The sequence below is a fragment of the Cherax quadricarinatus genome, chromosome 9, assembly GCF_038502225.1.
Source record: "Cherax quadricarinatus isolate ZL_2023a chromosome 9, ASM3850222v1, whole genome shotgun sequence".
NCBI lineage: Eukaryota > Metazoa > Arthropoda > Malacostraca > Decapoda > Parastacidae > Cherax > Cherax quadricarinatus.
This window is the reverse complement of record NC_091300.1, coordinates 53,360,637-53,382,569: the sequence shown is the minus strand read 5'-3', so window position 1 is coordinate 53,382,569 and position 21,933 is coordinate 53,360,637. Positions and strand designations below refer to the sequence as shown.

The 21,933-nt window shown below is 40.4% G+C and overlaps 1 protein-coding gene across 4 annotated transcripts in view; it reads left to right on the top strand.

Moving 5' to 3' along the window:
• Window positions 1–21,933, top strand: part of tefu (Serine/threonine-protein kinase tefu) — an 844,515-nt gene that overhangs the window by 453,268 nt on the left and 369,314 nt on the right. For all 4 annotated transcript variants that reach the window (XM_070083426.1, XM_070083425.1, XM_070083427.1 and 1 more), the window contains exon 31: window positions 4,647–4,794. In XM_070083426.1, coding sequence (XP_069939527.1) covers window positions 4,647–4,794 — 148 coding nt within the window. The remainder of the gene's footprint in view (window positions 1–4,646; window positions 4,795–21,933) is intronic.

Below are 21,933 nucleotides of genomic sequence, written 5' to 3'. Positions count from 1 at the left end.
TTCCCCATGGAGATAAGAGGAAATAAACAAGAACAAGAACTAGAAAGAAAATCGAAGAAAACCCAGAGGGGTATGTATATATACGCTTGTACATGTATGTGTAGTGTGACCTGAGTGTAAGTAGAAGTAGCAAGACGTACCTGAAATTTTGCATGTTCATGAGACAGAAAAAAGGACACCAACAATCCTACCATCATTTAAAACAATTACAGGCTTTCGTGTTACACTCACTTGGCAGGACGGTAGTACCTCCCTGGGCGGTTGCTGTCTACCAACCTACTACCTAGGCCATTTACTAATATGAAATATTAATACAAAGTTGACACCTTCTTTGATTCCTTAGTAGACATAAGCAGTAGAAATATTACTTATTTTTAAGGTTTAGTTTGTATTAATTTGTTCAAATGCATTGGAACCTCGGTTGTTGGCTGCATTATTTATTGAACAAATCGGTTTTCGAACGAGGAATTTTAGAAAAAATGTCCTGGTTTTCTTGCATTCTCTTGGTTGTCGACCAACAACATGAACGGCTCAGGTCATGTGCTCACAGAATGTGCACTGGACATTGAATCGACAGCAAAAACACTTTTTGAAAGGTGGTTTGAAATCACTTCAGTAAAACGTTTAACCCTCAGGGAGTTCTGGAAAGACCATTTCAATATCCTCACCTGCTTAAGGCTTACTGACAAAGCCTGGGGAAATGTGTCTCCCAGGACTATGCAGTCAGCATGGAAGAAATTGAGGCCTGTCTGTGGCATCCAGGAATTTTGAAGGCTTTGAAGATGAGCCTAAGCTGATAGAGGATATTGTGTACATGGGGAAGACCTTGGGCTTAGAGGTGACTGAAGATGATGTGGAGGAGTTGGTGGAGGAGCATAGAACTGAACTCACCACAAAAGAACTTGTAGACCTTCAGAAGGAGCAGCAGCAGGTTGCAGCAGAGGAGCTGTCATCAAGTGAAAAGGAGGGAAGGGATGATGTGCCCATTGCACTTGTCAAGGAAATGTCTGATAAATGGCATGAAGTGAAGGAGTTTGCTGACAAATACCATTCAGATAAAGCAGTGGCTATCCATCTCTCTAAAATGTACAGCAACAGTGTAATGTCTCAGTTTAAACAAATGGTAAAATGGAGCCTGAAACAAACCTCATTGGACAGATTTTTTACCATCATTGGTCCATACATGTTTCCCATGAGTCTCATATATGTGTTTGTGATTAACTTAGTTGAGTCTTGCATACCAGTCAGTGCATACAGTGTTTACATACCAGTCAATACATGTAGTGTTTACATACCAGTCAATACATGCAGTGTTTACATACCAGTCAATACATGCAGTGTTTACATACCAGTCAATACATGCAGTGTTTACATACCAGTCAATACATGCAGTGTTTACATACCAGTCAATACATGCAGTGTTTACATACCAGTCAATACATGCAGTGTTTACATACCAGTCAGTGCATACAGTGTTTACATACCAGTCAATACATGCAGTGTTTACATACCAGTCAATACATGCAGTGTTTACATACCAGTCAATACATGCAGTGTTTACATACCAGTCAATACATGCAGTGTTTACATACCAGTCAGTGCATACAGTGTTTACATACCAGTCAATACATGCAGTGTTTACATACCAGTCAATACATGCAGTGTTTACATACCAGTCAACACATGCAGTGTTTACATACCAGTCAACACATGCAGTGTTTACATACCAGTCAATACATGCAGTGTTTACATACCAGTCAATACATGCAGTGTTTACATACCAGTCAATACATGCAGTGTTTACATACCAGTCAGTGCATACAGTGTTTACATACCAGTCAATACATGCAGTGTTTACATACCAGTCAATACATGCAGTGTTTACATACCAGTCAATACATGCAGTGTTTACATACCAGTCAGTGCATACAGTGTTTACATACCAGTCAATACATGCAGTGTTTACATACCAGTCAGTGCATACAGTGTTTACATACCAGTCAATACATGCAGTGTTTACATACCAGTCAATACATGCAGTGTTTACATACCAGTCAATACATGCAGTGTTTACATACCAGTCAATACATGCAGTGTTTACATACCAGTCAATACATGCAGTGTTTACATACCAGTCAGTGCATACAGTGTTTACATACCAGTCAATACATGCAGTGTTTACATACCAGTCAATACATGCAGTGTTTACATACCAGTCAATACATGCAGTGTTTACATACCAGTCAATACATGCAGTGTTTACATACCAGTCAATACATGCAGTGTTTACATACCAGTCAATACATGCAGTGTTTACATACCAGTCAATACATGCAGTGTTTACATACCAGTCAGTACATGCAGTGTTTACATACCAGTCAGTACATGCAGTGTTTACATACCGATCAATACATGCAGTGTTTACATACCAGTCAATACATGCAGTGTTTACATACCAGTCAGTACATGCAGTGTTTACATACCGATCAATACATGCAGTGTTTACATACCAGTCAGTACATGCAGTGTTTACATACCAGTCAATACATACAGTGTGTACATACCAGTCAATACATGCAGTGTTTACATACCAGTCAGTACATGCAGTGTTTACATACCAGTCAGTACATGCAGTGTTTACATACCAGTCAGTACATGCAGTGTTTACATATGCTGCTATGTATGATAATTTATTTAACTGTATTTATGTTTACCTGAATAAACTGACTAACTTACTGACTGGCTGTACTGACTTGACTTACTTGACTGACCTACTGGCTACTGATTTACTGACTGGACAAAGTGACTTACTGACTTAACTGACTGTACTGTCTTGTCTTACTGACTTATCTACTGACTTTACTGACCTACTGCCATAATCTCTCCCTTCAATCTGATATCCAATCTTTTGTCACTTATTTTTTTTATCCTCATCACCTTACTCTTTCCTGTATTCACTTTTAATTTCCTTCTTTTACATACCTCACCAAACTCATCCACCATCCTCTTCAATTTCTGACTTGACTGACTGGACTTCTTGACTTGACTTACTGACTTTACTAACTTACTATACTGACTTGACTTGCTGGCTGGAATGACTTACTGACTTGACTGACTTAACTTACTGAGTGGACTGAGTGACTTACTGACTTGTGTGATTTGACATACTTGATTGACTTGACTTACTGACTGTACTGACTTACTGACTGATCGACTTACTGACTGTACTGACTTGCCTTACTGACTGATCAACTGACTTGACTGAGTGGACCTACTGACTTAACTGGACTGAGTGACATCCTGACTTGACTTACTAGTAGAACTGACTGATTTGACTTATTTGACCAACTTACTATACTGATTTTACCTACTATGCTGACTTGATTTACTGAGTGTAATGGCTTACTGACTGGACACTCACTCATTGACTTGACTGACTTGACTTACTGACTGACTTACTGACTGACTTTGCTAACTTGTCTTACTGACTGTACTGAATTGACTTTCTGACTGACTTGACTTACTGACTGATCTACTGACTTGACTGGTTGGACTAACTGTCCTACTGATTTGACTGATTGGACTGACTGACCTATTGATTTGACTGTCTGGACTGAGTGACTTCCTGATTGACTTACTTTACTGGACTGACTGGCTGACTGATGCGACTGATTTTACCAACTTATTCTTCTGACTTGACTTGCTGATTGGAATGACTTACTGACTTGACTGATTTGACTTGATTGACTTCACCGATTGACCTATTGATTTGACTGACTTAATGGCTGACTTGACTTACTGATTGACTGTGTTAATTTGACTTACTGACTTTACTAACTCTACTAACTTGACTGACTTACCAACTTACTGGACTGACTGACTTGACTGACTCACTGACTTTACTGACTTGAGTGACTGTACTCACTTGACTTACCAACTTACTGGACTGACTCACTGAATGACTTACTGATTTGACTTACTGACTTGACTGGACTTAATTGACTGTACTGATGTGACTGACCTACTGACTTGACTACCATCCTCCTCAGCCAAGTAGGGACACAGTATGCTTCTCACCCCCTTCACAATCATCAACACCAGTAACCACAATTTAATGTAAGAAATACTATTTTTGCTACATTTGTAGCCTTAAACAATAGAAAAAAATACACATAACGACAATAAACAGCAATTTACATTATCATTTTTATTTTTGTAATATTCTAGACCTAAAAAACAAAAAAAAAGTTGTTAGGCATTTTTGGGAATCCCAGGAACGTAACCCTATTTTTCCCCTAAGTTCTTCAGTTCCTTTAACACAGATTTGTTTAACACTACCTTGGTAATCGATAGCCTATAGTTACTACATTTTTAGTACAACAACAAATAAATTATTATATTGTTATTTGGGAGTCTGGAATGGATTAATTCTTTATTATTCTTTATGGGAAAAACTACTTTGGTTGTCGTCCATTTGGGTTGTTGAACCAACACCTGGAACTAATTAAATTCAATAGCTGAGGTTCCACTGTACTTATCTTAACTTCTTCTCAATCTTACCAAACAGATATATTATTTTGGACTTATTTGTTAAGATTTAATATGGCCAAAGAGTATGTTATTATTAATGTTTGTTTCCCCCACAGAGAGTTCCAGACTTTGAATCATTTAAGAGAAGTTCATGGTAACCTTGTTGCTTCACACCGTGGCTCTCTGACTCTTCATGATGAAGTAGAATGTTTTTTGTCTCTGGAAGAGACACAAGTACATTCTGTTGTCCATCTGTTGAAAATGGTCAGTTCATTGTAAGGAATATATTGCTTGATAATGCCTTTACGTGTTGCTTATTTTATGTATATTTTGAAATTTAGATATGTACCTTACATAAAAAAAATTTCTGTATTATAAGTTATTCTATTTTTACTATACTTTAAAATAATAATGTAAACTTATTCTCAGTATTATAAAAGCTGTAGGAAGGCATTTTTATTTGAGTATACATGACTAAAAATGTTAAGAAAATAACCCATCTTAGGTCAGTGGTAAATAATACTGAGAGGCAGGTGAGTGAGTGAGTGACATGAACAACAGTGTTGCACACCTTACATGTCTTACTCATCAACCCTCCTTCACATTATTACTAAATTCTCACATTTTATGTTTTTCCAAGTCTCTCTGTGTTTTAACACTTGAACTAATACTTTGCAAGAGTTTAGCTACATGGATTGTTAGTTGATTGTTAGTTGAACACATACAATATATTAACATTATCTTAAGTTATTTCCAGTAAAGTATATTATGTATGAGGGACTTAGACATCCAGTAAGCATATGTGAATGTGTTACAATTTGTAATAGTTCTTGTGATTTCATATCCAATGTTTGTTCTGACACTAATATTAGGTACTGAAATAGTGCTCAAATAGCCACAAACACACTGACAGGTGAACATTTTCACCTGTCTTGGTTGCATACTATTGGCTAGAAATATATTCAAAGTATTTATAGGTTCTAGCAATGTTTTAGTTATGCTGGAGTGCATATGAAACTCCTTGAAGCACAGTGTAAGACGAGTGTTACCCCACTGCTGACACTGCAGCAGTGGAGTGACATTTGATGATTGTGCACATGACTAGGCTTTATTTGTTTTCACTGTTACACATAAACATGTCTCCCTGTCTCTATCTATCTAGCTCTGTCTGTTTATCTCTGTCTCTGCATATCTTTTTCTGTCTGTCTTCCTGTCTCTATGTCTGCTTGTCTCTTTTTCTGTCTCAAAGAGAGATCTGCTCATGAACCAACAGGTATTACACACAATGCAGAGTCGTCACGCCTGATTCCTGAACAAGTGAATATGCATATTACTTACTAGTTATGCTTATTGTGCCTTATCTACAAGCATCTACCTACCTGGAGTCTACCTGGAGGGTATTCTGGGGATCAATGCCCCCGTGGCCCGGTCCACGACCAGGCCTCCCAGTGGATCAGGGTCTCATCATCCAGGCTGTTACTGCTGGCAGCACATAGTCCAGTGTGCAAACCACAGCCCGGCTGATCTGGCACCAACTTAAAGTATCTGTCTAGCTCTCTCTTGAAGGCAGCCAGGGGCCTTCCCACCATGCATAAGGGGAATTACCAATGGTAATTCCCCTTATGCATGGTGGGAGGCTGTTGAACAGTCTTGGGCCTCGGACGCATATGTTGTTTTCTTTTAGTGTACCAATGGCGCCCCTAGTTTTCATTAGGGGTATTTTGCACCACTTGCCTAGTCTTTTAGTTTTGTAGGGAGTGATTTCTGTGTGCAGATTCGGGAGTATTCCTTCTAGGATTTTCCAAGTGTTGATTATGATACATCTCTCTCGCCTGCATTCCAGCAAGTAAAAGTCAAGTGCTTCCAAGCGCTTCCAGTAGTTGAGGTGTTTGATAGAACTTATATATGCAGTAAAGGCTCTCTGTACACTATATCTGCAGTTTCACCTGCTTTGAATGGAGATGTTGATGTACAAGAGTATTCCAGCCTAGAGAGAACAAGTGATATGAAAAGGCTCATCATTAGCTTGGCATCTCTTATTTTGAATGTTCTCTTTATCCATCCTATCATTTTCTTTGCAGATGTGATCATGGCTCTGTTGTGATCCTTGAAAGTGAGATCCTTGAACATTTCCACTCCCAGGTCACTCACATTATTTTTTCACTCTGTTGTATGATCAGAGTTTGTAGTATACTCAGTCCTAGTTATTATCTCCTCCAGTTTTCCATAACAGAGTATGTGTAGTTGGAATTTGTCTTCATTGAGCATCATATTGCTTTCCGTTACCCATTGGAAAACTTGGTTTATATCTTCTTTGAGATTAACTGTGTCCTCAGTAGATGACAGTCTCCTGCAGATTCTAGTATCGTCTGCAAAAGATGACACGGTGCTGTGGATTACATCTCTGTCTATGTCTGATATGAGGATGAGGAACAGGATGTGGGCAAGGACTCTGCCTTGTGGAACAAAGCTTTTCACTATTGCAGCTTCCAATTTAACTCTGTTGATCACTACTCTTTGTGTTTGATTGGTTAGAAAGTTGAAGATCCATCTCCCCACTTTGCCAGTTATTCCTTTAACATGTATTTTGTGGGCTATTACATCATGATTGCACTTGTCAAAGACTTTTGCAAAGTCTGTGTATATTACATCTGCATTCTGATTTTCTTCCAGTGCATCCGAGACCATATCATAGTGATCCAGTAGTTCTGAGAAGCAGGAGTGACCTGCTATGAACCCATGTTGCCCTATTGTGCAGTTTTTGGGAATCCAAGTGGTTTGCAATTGTGCTGCTTAGCACTCTTTCAAAGATTTTTATGATGTGGGACATTAGAGCTATTGGTCTGTAGTTCTTAGCTAATGTTTTGCTGACACCTTTATGGAGTTGGGCTTTATCCGTGGCTGTGGAATTTTACCCATGTCTAAGCTCCTTCTCCATACTTAGGGCACACAAAAGGGGTTTCTTGCACTTCTTAATGAACACAGAGTTCCACGAATCTGGGCCTGGGGCGGAGGGCATTGGCATGTTGTCAATGGCTTTCTCAAAGTCTGTCGGAGTTAGGGTAATGTCTGAAATCTGGCATACATTAACCCCTTGACTGTCGCGGTCGTATATATACACCATGGGAGATACCGTGTTTGACGTATCTATACTCATAAATTCTAGCAGCTTCAAATCAAGCGGGAGAGGGCTGGTAGGCCTACACGAGAGAGAATGGGTCTCAGTGGTCGGTGTGCACCCTGTGAAAAAAATCTGGGACTCAGCGGTGCATTGTGGGAACGCCATCTTGGTAGTCCATTTTCACCATGCCTCGTGGTAAGAAGTTCCTCACTCCTCGGCGGATTGGAGGTCTTTTGTTCCCAAGTGATAGCTCAAACAGTGATGAAAGTGTCAGTGAAAGTGAATTCCCTGGTTTTGAAGCGGGTGTGACCGAAGAAAGTGCCCAGGATAACATAATAAGTGATGAAAACCCAGATGACCCACAACCTTCCACCTCTGGTGCTGGGCCGGCTCGTTCATGTTCACCTGTACCAGGATGGAAGAGGAAACTATTTGCCCGTGTACAAGACTCAGATGTGAGCAGTGCAAGTGATCGTGATAGTGATTTCAAGGTTATTGAAAGCAGTTCTAGTTGTGACAGTGAGGGTGAATATTCCCCAGTGAAGCGGCAGTATATATGACTTCGCATGCGGTCTGGTAGTGTGCCATATGCTCTTCCAAGAGGAAGGAGTACATCTGGGAGCACACCCCGTGGCCCTACACCATGTCCTGATAGTGAAGATGACAATATTGTTACGATGGGTATCAATGATGTAAGTGAGGCAGCAGGCGGTGGTGGTGATAGTGATGGTGGCATGAGTCATGTGACACCAGCAGCGGGCCACGCTACTACCCGTGCTGCTGACTCTGCACAACTACAACCAGCCTCACCCAACCCCACACTCCCACAACCTGCACAACCACAACCTGCACAACCACAAGCACATTACAATATCCAGAATGCACCAGCTGACCGCATCTGGGATTGGCAGCAAGATGACGAGTTTGTTCCCAATCCCCACGACTTTGATGGAGGACAAAGTGGAATACTGCCATCATGTACACTTGGGAACAATCCCACTGAACTGGAATGCTTTCAGTTATTCTTCGATGAACCCCTGATTATGTTAGCGGTCTCAGCGATGTTTACGCATCGGCGATCTTGCCCACTTTGAGCCCCATTTTCGGCCAATTCCACTGTACTAGTCGACAAAAAACATGAATATTTCGCTAGAACTCCATTTTTTCTATCGAATGAGTGCAAGAAAGCACCCATTTATCAATTTCAACTATCCAGTACAGTGGTTAGAATTTAGCAATTTTGCCAATTTCACACAAATTTCAAAAAATGCCAATTTCCGAATAGGGTCCAGAATAAACAAGAAAGACATTCCTGGCACTAAAATGACATTTCCTCTGTTCATTAGTCATGTCTCAAGGCCCCTCTTACATTCTTTTGCTTTCCACTTTGAATTTTTATTCTCACAAAAAATAGAAGATTTACTGTTATGCAGACTACTGCATTAGTGTAAAAAATGGTATAAATAATATTGGCGTACTTGCGAAAGAATATTAGACTCACCAGTTGACGTGTATTGGACGCTTGGCATGATTTGTTTACTTTTGAACTTTGGTAAAAATCAAACATTTCTGCTACTTTGAGCTCAATTTCAAGGTACTTTTCATTGTAAAACCAGTCAAGATCATCTCAATTTCTGTAACATGTTTTCCATTCTATAAAATGAGACCAAGAAAACTAGAATACAACAATAAATACCATACAAAAATACAGTGCAAAGTCGCTGTTTTATTCCAAAAAAATGGTCAAAGTTTTTTTTTTCTCATTATGCACTGTGTGCTGCAGGATTTTTTTTATACTGTGCTCACTGACCACATAGACCCATTCTTTTATATGTAGGCCTACCAGCTTTCTCCCACTAGATTTGAGGGCGCTAGAATTTAGGCGTACTAGTACGTTAAAAACCCTGGGTCGTAAGCCGTACTAGTACGGCCGAAACCCTCAAAGGGTTAATATGCACTGCCTCCAGGGATTGTTTCTGCTATAACATTATTTGCTACATTCTTCCATTTTGTATGCCATAGCTTGAAATCACCAAGCAGTAAGATGTTTGGGGATGGAGCTGAAAGGCTTTCCAGACAGTAATCAATTTTCAGTAGTCCTAACTTGTCACAGAAAAATCTTCAAAAGAGTGGTGAGATTTCAGATTACAAATTTCATGGACCAGCACAACTAGCATGACCCAAACCAGCATGGTTATAGAGCAGGATAATCATGCCTATCACAGCTGCTGAACCATTATGACAGAATTACGGAGGCTTTGGAAGACGACCAAAATGCAGATGTGATTTACATAGATTTTGCAAAAATGTTTGACAAATGCGATTATGGAGTGATAGCACACAAAATGAGGGCTATGGACATTATGGGAAAGGTAGGCAGATGGATTTTCAGGTTTCTAACACAGAACACAAAAAGCAGTTGTAAACAGAGGAAGCTCCTTCATCAGTGAGGTAAAAAGCTCAGTGCCCCAAGTCATGGTCCTGACACCTCTGTTGTTTCTCATCCTCATAGCAGACATAGATAGACACCCATCACACTTTTGCATCAGAATTTGCAGATGACACTAAAATGAGCATGAAAGTCGCTACAGTAGAGGACACTGAAAAATTACAGGAAGATATGCGCAAGGTTTTCCAGTGGGCAGTGGAGAACAACATGACGTTCGGTGGTGGTTAGTTCTAGCTGTTTAGGTATGGAAAGAATGAAGAAATCAAAAGGAACACTACATACAAATCTCAAGAGGGTCACCAAATAGAACGAAAGGAACACGTAAAAGACCTGGGAATAATTATGTCAGCTGACCTTTCTTTTAAAGACCATAACAAGACGAAGATCACGACAGCCAGGGGGGGGGGATATTGAGAACTTTCAAAAGATGGGAAATAAGGCTGATGGTGAGAGTCTTGAAATTGCTAGTGCTCCCTCATTGAGAATAGTATTGCACAGTGCTGATGGACCTGTTCATAGCAGGAGAAATATCAGAGCTGGAACAAATACAGAGATCGTTTACAGCTCACAGTGAGCCAGTAAAGCACCTAAATTACTGGGAATGCCTTCAAATCTGAAACATGTAGTCATTGGAGCAGAGGAGAGAGATACATGATGATATATAATCAAGGCCCTGGTCCCAAATCTGCACACTGCCATAACATACTGGAGTGAGAGATATTGGAGGAAGTGGAAAATAAACCCAGAGAGGAGCAGGGGTGTGGCGGGGACAATAAGGGAACACTGTATCAACACCTGCGGTCCCAGACTATTCACCATCTTACCAGAAGATATCAGAAACATGGCTGGAATAAGTGTAGAAGCCTTCAAGAGGAAACTGGACAAGTATCTTCAACAGGTGCCAAATCAACAAGGCTGTGATGGATATGTGGGGCAGCGGGTCTCCAGCAGCAACAGCCTGGTTCACCAGACAACCACCAGATGAGCCTGGTCCATGGCCAGGCTCCAAGAGTAGTGAAACTCTCAAAACTCTTCAAAGGTATATCAGGGGTATGTCTACAAAGAAAACCAAACCAATGCTGGTCTGTAGGCTTCGTTACATCCTGCTGGTGATGGATGTGTTCCTGTTGGAGATTAAGGATGTGTTCAGTGAAGGCATTCACTTGGTTGTCAGCATCACCTTGGAGAAGAGCATTCCAGTTGGAGATGGTGAGCTCTGAGCAAAGGGCTGGCCAGTTTCTTCTTTCCCACATCCAGGTTGTGCATGTGGATTCTTCACCTCATTCTGTTGGGATCTTCAGTGTTGTAAGGACAGCCCTGTGGTCAGATGATCCTACATAACTGAGGGGTTGACAAGTGACTATATCTTCTGACAGATCACTCACTACTCGGTCGAGGGAGGAGCCAGAGATGCGAGTAGGGAAGTCAACAAAGTTTCTGATGTCAAACTCTGCAAGAAGGACATCAAAATCCCTCTGTATAAGATGTTGGTCTAGGTCACCAACGATTATAATATATTGACATTTGTGTTGGAGCAAAAGGGAGTCGACATTTTCCATTGGGAAGTTGATGGGGTCTGCATGTTGCCACTGAGGTCTGTACATCACACATGCTAGTACAGAGGTTCTAGTGTTTATGTATAGCTTGGAGAACATAATTTTCATGTGAGTAGGGATGGCAACATCAATGTGCTGGGCATGTACACCTTTAGAGAAGCACACAGCAACACTTACTCCTTGCCCTTGCCTGTCTCTTCTCATCCATGAGGTGTAGCCAGCAATTCTTGCAAAATTTTCTGGAGTCCTGTCATCCAAAAATGTTTCAACAGCAGCTATCATGTCAGGATATCGAATGTTCATGAAACTGTGCATGAGATCTCCAACATTGGTAATGAATCCTCTAATATTGGCTGTCAGTATGCTGATAGACTGACTCCTCATGATTGTCTTCAGCTTGAATTGGTGGGTCTGTAAAGTGCTTGCCCTTGAGACAGATAGGACACCAGGCAGCCGTTGGGTTGTAGGTCTATGGTCTTGTATAAGGCACAGAATCACCTGCTCAGCTGAGACAGGAATTGCATGTGTGAGTGAGGTATGTGTGTGTTCACCAGTTCAAAGATCCAGCTGGTTTGTTCCTAGAATAAACCTCTAAAGAATTTGTGATCCTGTTTGTCAAGTTTCTTTTTCTTCCAACATTGGTTCTCGTGTTGTCCCTTCTTGTGGCAGTATTTGCACCTGGTATCTCGCAGGCAGTTGTCAGTGGTGTGCCCCCTGCAGTGACAGCGAGAGCACTGCCTGGGTGCCTGGCAGGGTGGACTTTATTTGCTGCACCTCTTGTGTTTCGTTGCTGATTCAGCAGCTGATTTATCCATAGGTTCTGCTGCTGGTCAGCCTGATGATTATGTACCTGGTGAGCATTTTCCTGGGAATGTGTTGGTGGAAGGTGAGATGGCTGTTTATGTCTACCTCCTCTTCTTAATGTCCTCTTCCACATCCTTTTCCATGTCCTCGTCCACATCCTCTGCTACGTCCTCTTCCATGTCCTCTAATACATCCCTGTACAGTTCTGTTAGATGTGTCCCTGCTGTTTGTACTCTGGTGCAGCACTTGTTCAGGTGCAATGTTTGTTCCCTGATTATTAACTGCACCAATGTCTGGTGGAGAAAATTCTGACTCAGTATTGGTAGATAGAGCACTGATGTCAATACTGAGTCAGGTGTTAGAGCAGTGATTTCAGGCATATTGGCAGATGTTGATGTAGTGATGTCAGGTCTACCATCAAGTGTACTGGCAGGTGTAGGAGTAGTAATTTTATGTACTGGCAGATATTGGAGCAGTGATTTCAGGTGTACTGTTAGGTGTTGGAGTAGTGATGGCAGGTGTACTGTCAGGTATTGGAGCAGTAATGTCAAGTATATTGGTAGGTGTTGGAGTAGTGATGTCACATGTATTGGCAGGTGTTGGAGTAGTGATGTCAAGTGTACTGGCAGGTGTTGGCATAGTGATGTCAGGTGTACTAGCCAGAGGAGTTGTATTGGAATTTTGAAATACAGTGGAACCTCTACTTGCGAGTATAATCCGTTCCATGACCTTGCTCGCAACTGGATTTGCTCGTTTGCAGAGTCAATTTTCCTCATTTAAATTAATTGAAATGCAATTAATCCATTCCAGTTGTATTCTGTACTTCAATAATTTTGCTAATATCAACTCTACGGCTTATTTATCCATCTCACTTCATCTAATATGACATAATAAACAATATAAATAACATAGAAACCTGATGTATACTCTAGAATGAATAAAATGTGTCATTATGTAAAAGGTGGAGGCGGCCACAACTGCTCCCTCTTTGTTGTGGTAAACACTGCCATCTAGTGACGGCCTTTTGAAGCCGTCTATTATTATAATTATTATATGTAGTACATTATTATTATATATGTATTATTATTATACATATTATTATACATATTTTATTATTATTATTATTATTATTATTATTATTATTATTATTATTGTATTATTATACTATTATTATTATATGTATTATTATTATGCATATTATTATTATTACACATATTATTATTATTATTATTATATAAATAATTTGTAATTTTTATTCGCACAAAAAATATAAAATTTACTGTTATTTTTATTGCAATACATAATTGTATAAATAATGTCAACCCATTCATGACTGCATATTGGAATGGACAGTGACGTAATTTGTTTACTCTCAAACAAAGCCAAGCAATGGACCATTTCTCCTACGGTGAGCTCAATTTCAAGGTACTTTTTGTTGTGAAAGCAATCAAAATCATATCTAACCATACCCCCGGCTGGGATTGAACCCGCGGTCATAGAGTCTCAAAACTCCTGCCCGTCGCGTTAGCCACTAGACCAGCTAGCCACAACAAGATTCATCCAACTAGGTATATTTCTACACCATAGGAAAGTTAGCACAGGCACCTCTGTGACCACAAATGCAAGTTTTTACAGACGAATCTCCAGCTAGCGTGGCCGTGACGAACTCTAGCTCAAGTCCCTTCACTGCCGTCAACATGACGGTTTGTTTGCAATCGTGTCATTACGATTTCTTGAGTCAGTTAAAATCATATCTATTTCTGTAATATTTCTTCCATTCTATCAAATGAGACCAAAAACAACGAGAATACAACTATAAAAACATACGAAAATACTGCTACGGGGTGGCTAATTGCTGAGAAGTGAACTCCATTATTTATGCTTAGATTTCTTTCATTTTTGGTGTACGTTACGAAGCATCTTTCCATCATACATTGCCCAAGTTTCAATAAGATAGTCCAACAAACAAATGAGATAAAATTCCCGAGATCAAGAGCAAGACCCCCTCACCAGCATCAAGGAACCTGCCTTGAGGTCTGCTCACTTATGGAAATTTTGCTCAAGTATGGAAGCAAAAAATCGACCCATCGACTGCTCGTATTTGGAAAAACTCGCATGTGGACACGCTCGCAAGTAGAGGTTCCACTGTACAGCGTTTTGAGTTGTCTATTAATGGAGCGCTAGTGATGACAGATTCCCACCAGGTATTTGTTGTTAGGTTATTCACAGTGTGAGTCTTGCAGTCCTTGTTGATAGTGTCAGCTTTCAGCCGAGCAGCTAATGTCCCTTGATGTGGACTTACACTGGCCTTCTGCAATACTTAGGAGCCAATCCAGTGTATTAAGGAGCTGTGCTAGGAAGGTATAAAATACCGACAATATGAAAGTTAAGACAAATGTGCAACATCTGGATATCTTTATTGTAGACGTTTCACCATCCAGTGGCTTTATCAATACAGATTCTAGGACATAGAAGACAGTAGAACTATATTCAAAAGATGAGGTATGAGTCCCTCAGCCTTGGAGTTAGTGTTTACAGCATCGTGGTGGTGGAGAATCTGGAGCAAAGGCTAGAAGACTGGCGGTTATATAGGCGTCAGTGGATAAGGACGTGTAGCAGATGAGGGCATAGTCACTGGTAGGTGGGATTCCCCAGTGGAAGTAGGTCCTAGAATCTGTGTTGATAAAGCCACTGGATGGCGAAACATCTACAATAACGATATCCAGATGTTGCACATGTAGTGTAGTGGTAGTGTGGGGGAGGGTGGAAGTGGGTGGTAGTGTGGGGGTGGGTAGTAGTGGGTGGTAGTGTGGGGGTGGGTAGTAGTGGGTGGTAGTGTGGGGGTGGGTAGTAGTGGGTGGTAGTGTGGGGGTGGGTAGTAGTGGGTGGTAGTGTGGGGGTGGGTAGTAGTGGATGGCCAGCTAGCTGGGAGAATGTTGCCTTCATGCTATTACTTAATAAAAATAAAAGTTGTTGGAATATCATCCACATTTCTTAGTATTAAAAGCTGTTAACACAAGTCATGTTCTTTAGAGATCATTTGTTAATGTTGCTGAATTGCTGTCTTTTTTTTTCCATTGCCTTGCTCTAAGTTGACTGTCTGCTTTAGTCCACTTCCCAGATAATGTTATTTCTAAAATTCATAGTCTCACAGTCTGGATGATTTATACTACCTGAATTTCTAGTTTCGCACTCCTGATAATGTATAGTGCCGCCTAAACCTGTTGTATCACAAATCCTTCCTTGACCACAAACAGCCACATTCCTAACTATTTCTTGTTATAAGGTGCTGTGCATCATGGCAGCAGCTCCCTTGACTAAACTATGAAATGTTGCTACTCTTGCCCTAGATAAATGTTGCTACCCTTGCCCTAGATAAATGTTGCTACCCTTGCCCTAGATAAATGTTGCTACCCTTGCCCTAGATAAATGTTGCTACCCTTGCCCTAGATAAATGTTGCTACCCTTGCCCTAGATAAATGTTGCTACCCTTGCCCTAGATAAATGTTGCTACCCTTGCCCTAGATAAATGTTGCTACCCTTGCCCTAGATAAATGTTGCTACCCTTGCCCTAGATAAATGTTTTTACCCTTGCCCTAGATAAATGTTGCTACCCTTGCCCTAGATAAATGTTTTTACCCTTGCCCTAGATAAATGTTGCTACCCTTGCCCTAGATAAATGTTGCTACCCTTGCCCTAGATAAATGTTGCTACCCTTGCCCTAGATAAATGTTGCTACCCTTGCTCTAGATCAATGTTGCTACCCTTGCCCTAGATAAATGTTGCTACCCTTGCCCTAGATAAATGTTGCTACCCTTCCCCTAGATAAATGTTGCTACCCTTGCCCTAGATAAATGTTGCTACCCTTGCCCTAGATAAATGTTACCCTTGCCCTAGATGAATGTTGCTACCCTTGCCCTAGATAAATGTTGCTACCCTTGCCCTAGATAAATGTTGCTACCCTTGCCCTAGATAAATTCACCCCTTTAGTGGCATGTGTCATTTCTGCCACAAAAGTGGTCTCAGTCATCATTACAATGCTGGTCTAGCCAGCAGTTAATACTGATTGCTCTGAACAACCATTCATATACAACACATATCTGTGGCAGATGCCACATATGATGGGAATCCTTTCCTTCTCTGTTACATCTATTTCTATACTATTACTGATAATCCGGTTGTAACAAAGAAAATATGGCACCTGGGGCTTAAGGCCTTGTCTAGGGGCAAAGGTAAAAGTTACACAAATATAACGTAAAAATGAGCCATCCAGGGCAACCCTAACCTAAACAGAGAGTACTAAACCAGTGTTCACTACTTCAATAGTTTGGTTATTAGAAGGTTCAGGCAAAATTCCTTGTTAGGAAAATATACATTTATTACTTCTAACAATATATACAAAGAATAGGTAAACACACCTACATTTTCTCAGCATGTACACACAAATTAAGATACACAAGGAGCTGACAGGCTACAGTATCAAAGCAAAGCAAAACACACACATGTAAGTATGGGGTTCGTGCCCAGCGGTCACCATGCTCTACCCTACTCTCCGACCAACACTATTTCACTCAATTTCACCGACCCACACTCAACCAACAGGCCCTGACCACATCAGAGCTCAGATGAGCCTACTGGTAAGCACTAAAGTAACCTATGGCTTGAGTCGGATAAACAAAAGGAGTAAAAACTTAGCTTAAATAAACTGCATCTCAGCAGCATGTTTGTCTTCCGTGTCGCTTTCTCACATGACTGCCCACGCTCACACATTGACGCTATACATCCACACTTGGAAAATAAGTCACGACAGGACTTTCATACATTTTACAGTTTAAGCTAATTTAAAGTGCCCAGAAATGTATAACTATTTATAAAATTATGGTTCACAATTATAACATAGTTTGTGAAATTGTGGCACACTTCTCCACTATACATATTACAATGCAATGCACGAACCTGCATACGTAGGTCCACTCTTCTACATATACCAGTATCTTTACCTCCAGTACTGAAGTAGATAATAGGATTGTTACCATGACCTATCATGTTGTTTCCTAATCTACTAACCCTTTCAGGGTTGGCAGGCCTTCTCCCAAACCTGTTCTCAGGGTCGGTAAAAATTCGAAAAAAAAAATATTTTGTCTTATGAAAAGATAGTTTTTTTTCAGAATTTTATAGGCTAAACAGAAAAATTTTACCATCAGTACTTACCAAGATATGGAGGCGTGAAGTTGACAGAATATGACCGGCATACAGTAACATCGCTGACTGCTGGTCACCCGGTATTACTTTATTTAACCCTTTGACTGTTTCGGTCGTATATATACGTCTTACGCACCACTGTATCTGACATATTTATATGCGTAAATTCTAGCGACTTCAAATCAAGCGGGAGAAAGCTGGTAGGCCCACAGGTGAGAGAATGGGTCTGTGTGGTCAGTGTGCACCACAGAATAAAAATCCTTCAGCACGCAGTGCGTAATGAGGAAAAAAATATGACCGTTTTTTTTGGATTAAAACGGCGACTTTGAGGTGTATTTTCGTGTAGTGTTTATCGCTGTATTCTCATTTTCATGGTCTCAGGTGATAAATGGAAAACATATTACAGAAATAGAGATGATTTGATTACTTTCACGATGAAAACGACCTTGAAATTGAGCTCAAAGTAGCGGAAATGTTCGATTTTTACCAATGTTCAGGAGTAAGCAAATCACACCACATGTCCAATACACTTCAACTGGGGAGTCTAATATTCTTTCACTAGTGCACTGATATTATTTATACCAGTTTTACAATAATGCAATAGTCTGCATAACAGTAAATTTTGTATTTTTTTGTATGAATGAAAATCAATAGTATTTTAACCCTTTCAGGGTCCGTCCCGTAGATCAACGGCTTTACGTTGAGTGTCCAAACCGTAGATCAATGCCAAAATTCTAGCGCCATCAAATTTAGTGCGAAAACGCTCATAGGCCTACATGTGAGAGAACGGGTCTGCGTGGTGGGTGTGCGCCATAAACAAAAAATCTAGGCGCCCGCATAGCATTGTGGGAACGCCGGCTCAGTTACCCTTGTTCACCATGCCTCGTCGCAAGTCAGCTCTCACTCCCCAGAAAATTGGGACTCTCCTCTTCCTATCTGATAGTTCTGACACTGATGGAAGTGGAAATGAAGACGAATTCTACGGCTTTGATCAGTTAGTGACTGAAAAGAATGACCAGGATATCGATAATAGTGCAGAAAACCCTGACGATCCTCAACCTTCTACCTCTGGTGTGGGCACTCGTGACTCACGGTCGGTTGTTCCTCATCGCAAGAGAAAACTAATATTTTCGCGTGGCCAGGCCTCTGACTTCAGTAATGATGATGATAGTGACGTGGACTGTGATTTTATTGCGCTCGACAATCAATCGAGTAGTGATAGTGAGGAATCATATTCACCAGTGAAGCGTCGGTATGTTCGCCGCCGCATGCGCTCGGGTAGTGTACCCTATGCTGTGCCCACGGGACGGAGTACATCCCGGAGTACATCCCGTGGCCCAACACCAGTTTTAGGTAGTGATAGTGAGGATGATGTGGCTACACTTGGCATGGATAGACCACAGGCATCAGTGGATGGTGTTAGTGGTGATGGTAGTGGCACCGCCATGCATGACTCACGAGGCCACGCTGGGACGCACGCTGCTGACTCGTCAGTTCAAGGACAAAGCGGAGCGCCAGCCACCAGCCCACCATAACCACAACCACCCGCACAACCAGCCTATGATGTCCAGTATCCACCAGCAAACTGTATCTGGGATTGGCAGCAAAATCCCAATTTTGTTCCCAAGCCTCACCACTTTGATGATTCTCAAAGTGGAATTCTACCTACTTGTCCCCTTGGAACCACGGCCAATGAACTGGAATTCTTTGAATTATTCTTTGACCAGCCATTGATGGAAATTATTGTCAGGGAAAGTAATAAGTATTTTGAGTACACCATGGCAAATACGATCTTATCACCACAGTCAAGACTACACAGGTGGAAAGAGATGACTGTTGCAGAAATGTATTTGCTTTTTGCAACAATAATGCTTATGCCTCACGTCTATAAGCATAATATAAAAGCATACTGGTCCACAGATCGGCTAATTTCTACCCCGGTCTTCAGTGAAATCATACCAGTGAACAGGTTTATCTTACTCTTACGTATGTTGCACTTCTCTGACAAAACCAGGCCTGACAGAAGTGACAGGTTATACAAGATTAGAAATGTTTTCATGTATCTCAAACAAAAGTTCAGCATATACTTTTATCCATTCAAGAATCTTGTAATTGACGAGTCTTTGATTTTGTTCAAAGGTAGACTGTCATTCAAGCAGTATATACCGAGCAAGAGGAAACGCTTTGGTATAAAACTGTTTGTACTCTGTGATTGTGACAGTGGCCTGGTGTTGGATATTGTTGTATACACAGGTAGTAAAACATTGAAAGATACCAAGATGTTATTGGGTATCTCAGGTGACGTAGTGAGAAACATGATGGCACCTTATCTTGGTAAGGGGCATACATTATATACCGATAACTGGTACACAAGCCCATTACTCAGTGATTTCATGCGAGTGAACAAGACAGATGTGTGTGGCACAGTGCGTTCTAATCGTAAACATATGCCCAGGCTCAACGCAGGTGCTCGTGGTGATGACGTGCAGGTGTTTACTGCCAATGACATCATGGCATTACGGTGCCATGACAAACGAGATGTCACATTGTTGACAACCATTCACCGTAATCAAATGCAAGACAGTGGCAAAGTTGATCGAGTGACTAATGAACGTATTCGAAAACCAGTGTCAGTGATTGATTATACACAAAACATGCGCTTGGTTGACAAGTGTGACATGCAGATTGGTTTTGTTGACTGTGTTCGTAAGAGTTACAAGTGGTACATGAAACTTTTCTTCCATCTCATGGACATTTCAATGCTCAATGCATATAATATGTACCAAATAAAGACTGGCAACAGACCACCGTATGGTGAATTTTGTTTGTCTGTTGTCAGACAACTCATAATGAAGTACCAGGTAACAACACCTGCTATACAACATGGTCCTCGAATTCCTCAGGATATACCCAAGCGTTTGAGGAGAGAATGTGATCATTTCATAATACAGCATCCTTCAACTAAGAAGAAATTTGCTCAGAAGAGATGCATTGTCTGTGCACAAACAAAACGACGGCAACAAAGACGCAAAGACACTCGGTTTATGTGTGAGGAATGTAAGGTGCCTCTGTGCATGGTGCCTTGTTTCAAGGAGTTCCACAAGCTCCAGCAGTTCTAAAACCATGTCCAGTGATTGTAAATATGTAAATATATGATAGAACATTAGTATTATACAAGATTTGTGCATGTTTATTGTAATAAACAACAGTGGTAAACAATATGATAATAACTTTAGTGCAGTTATTGTGTTCAATACAGTGAGTTTATATATATACATTATATACAGTATTGGTCTCTCAGGCCCCAAATGTTAGTAGGAATAGAAAAAAAATGGAAAAGAAAAGAAAAAACAACTAAAACCACAAAATAATGTAATGCGCGTATGTGGAATTCATTGATGTTGCCACCACCACATCATTTTTGACAAACTTCTTGGCACTGTATCTCGGTAAGTACTGATCAGATTTTTTTTTGTCTTATTACCTTCACAAAAATATGCTCTTTAATTCTGTAAGAAAAAAAAATTTTTTTTTTTTTTCAAAATTTCTTGGACACTGGAGCACCACTTCAGATTTTGGCCTTGGACCCTGAAAGGGTTAAGAGGGACCTTGAGCCGAGACTAATGAACAGAAGATATGTTATTTTAGTGCCAAGAATGTCTACATTGTTTATTCTGGACCTTATTTTAAAATTGGCATCTTTTTTAATTTGCATGAAATTGGCCAAGTTGTCAATTTCTGACCACTTTATTGGGTAGTTCAAATTGGTAAATGGGCGGTTTCTTGTACTCAACAGATAGAAAAAATGGAGTTCTAAAGAAATAGCTATGAGTTTGGTCAACCAGAACAATGGAAATGGCCAAAAACAGGGCTCAAAATCAGTGAAATCGCTGATGCGTATATGTCGCCGAAACCGGTAACTTTGCGTGAGTGTAATTCCGTGAGTTTTCAACCAAATTTCGTACTTTTGGTGTCATTACCATCAGGAAAAGATTCTCTATCATTTCATAAGAAAAAATAATTTATTTATTTTCCAAAAATTTATCAACCTAGAATGACAGTTTCAGAAAGGGGCCTGCGAGAGTCAAAGGGTTAATTTTTTAGGTACTATTTTCTATTATTTTTTATTTTTTTTTTTCCAAGTAACTTTTATGGCTTGTGAGACCACTATGAGCACTATTTTGTAAGTTATTTCTTTTTCTATACTTCACAATAACTGCATAAACACTGTTGTCACCATTTTGTTTATAAAACATATTTACACAAATGAA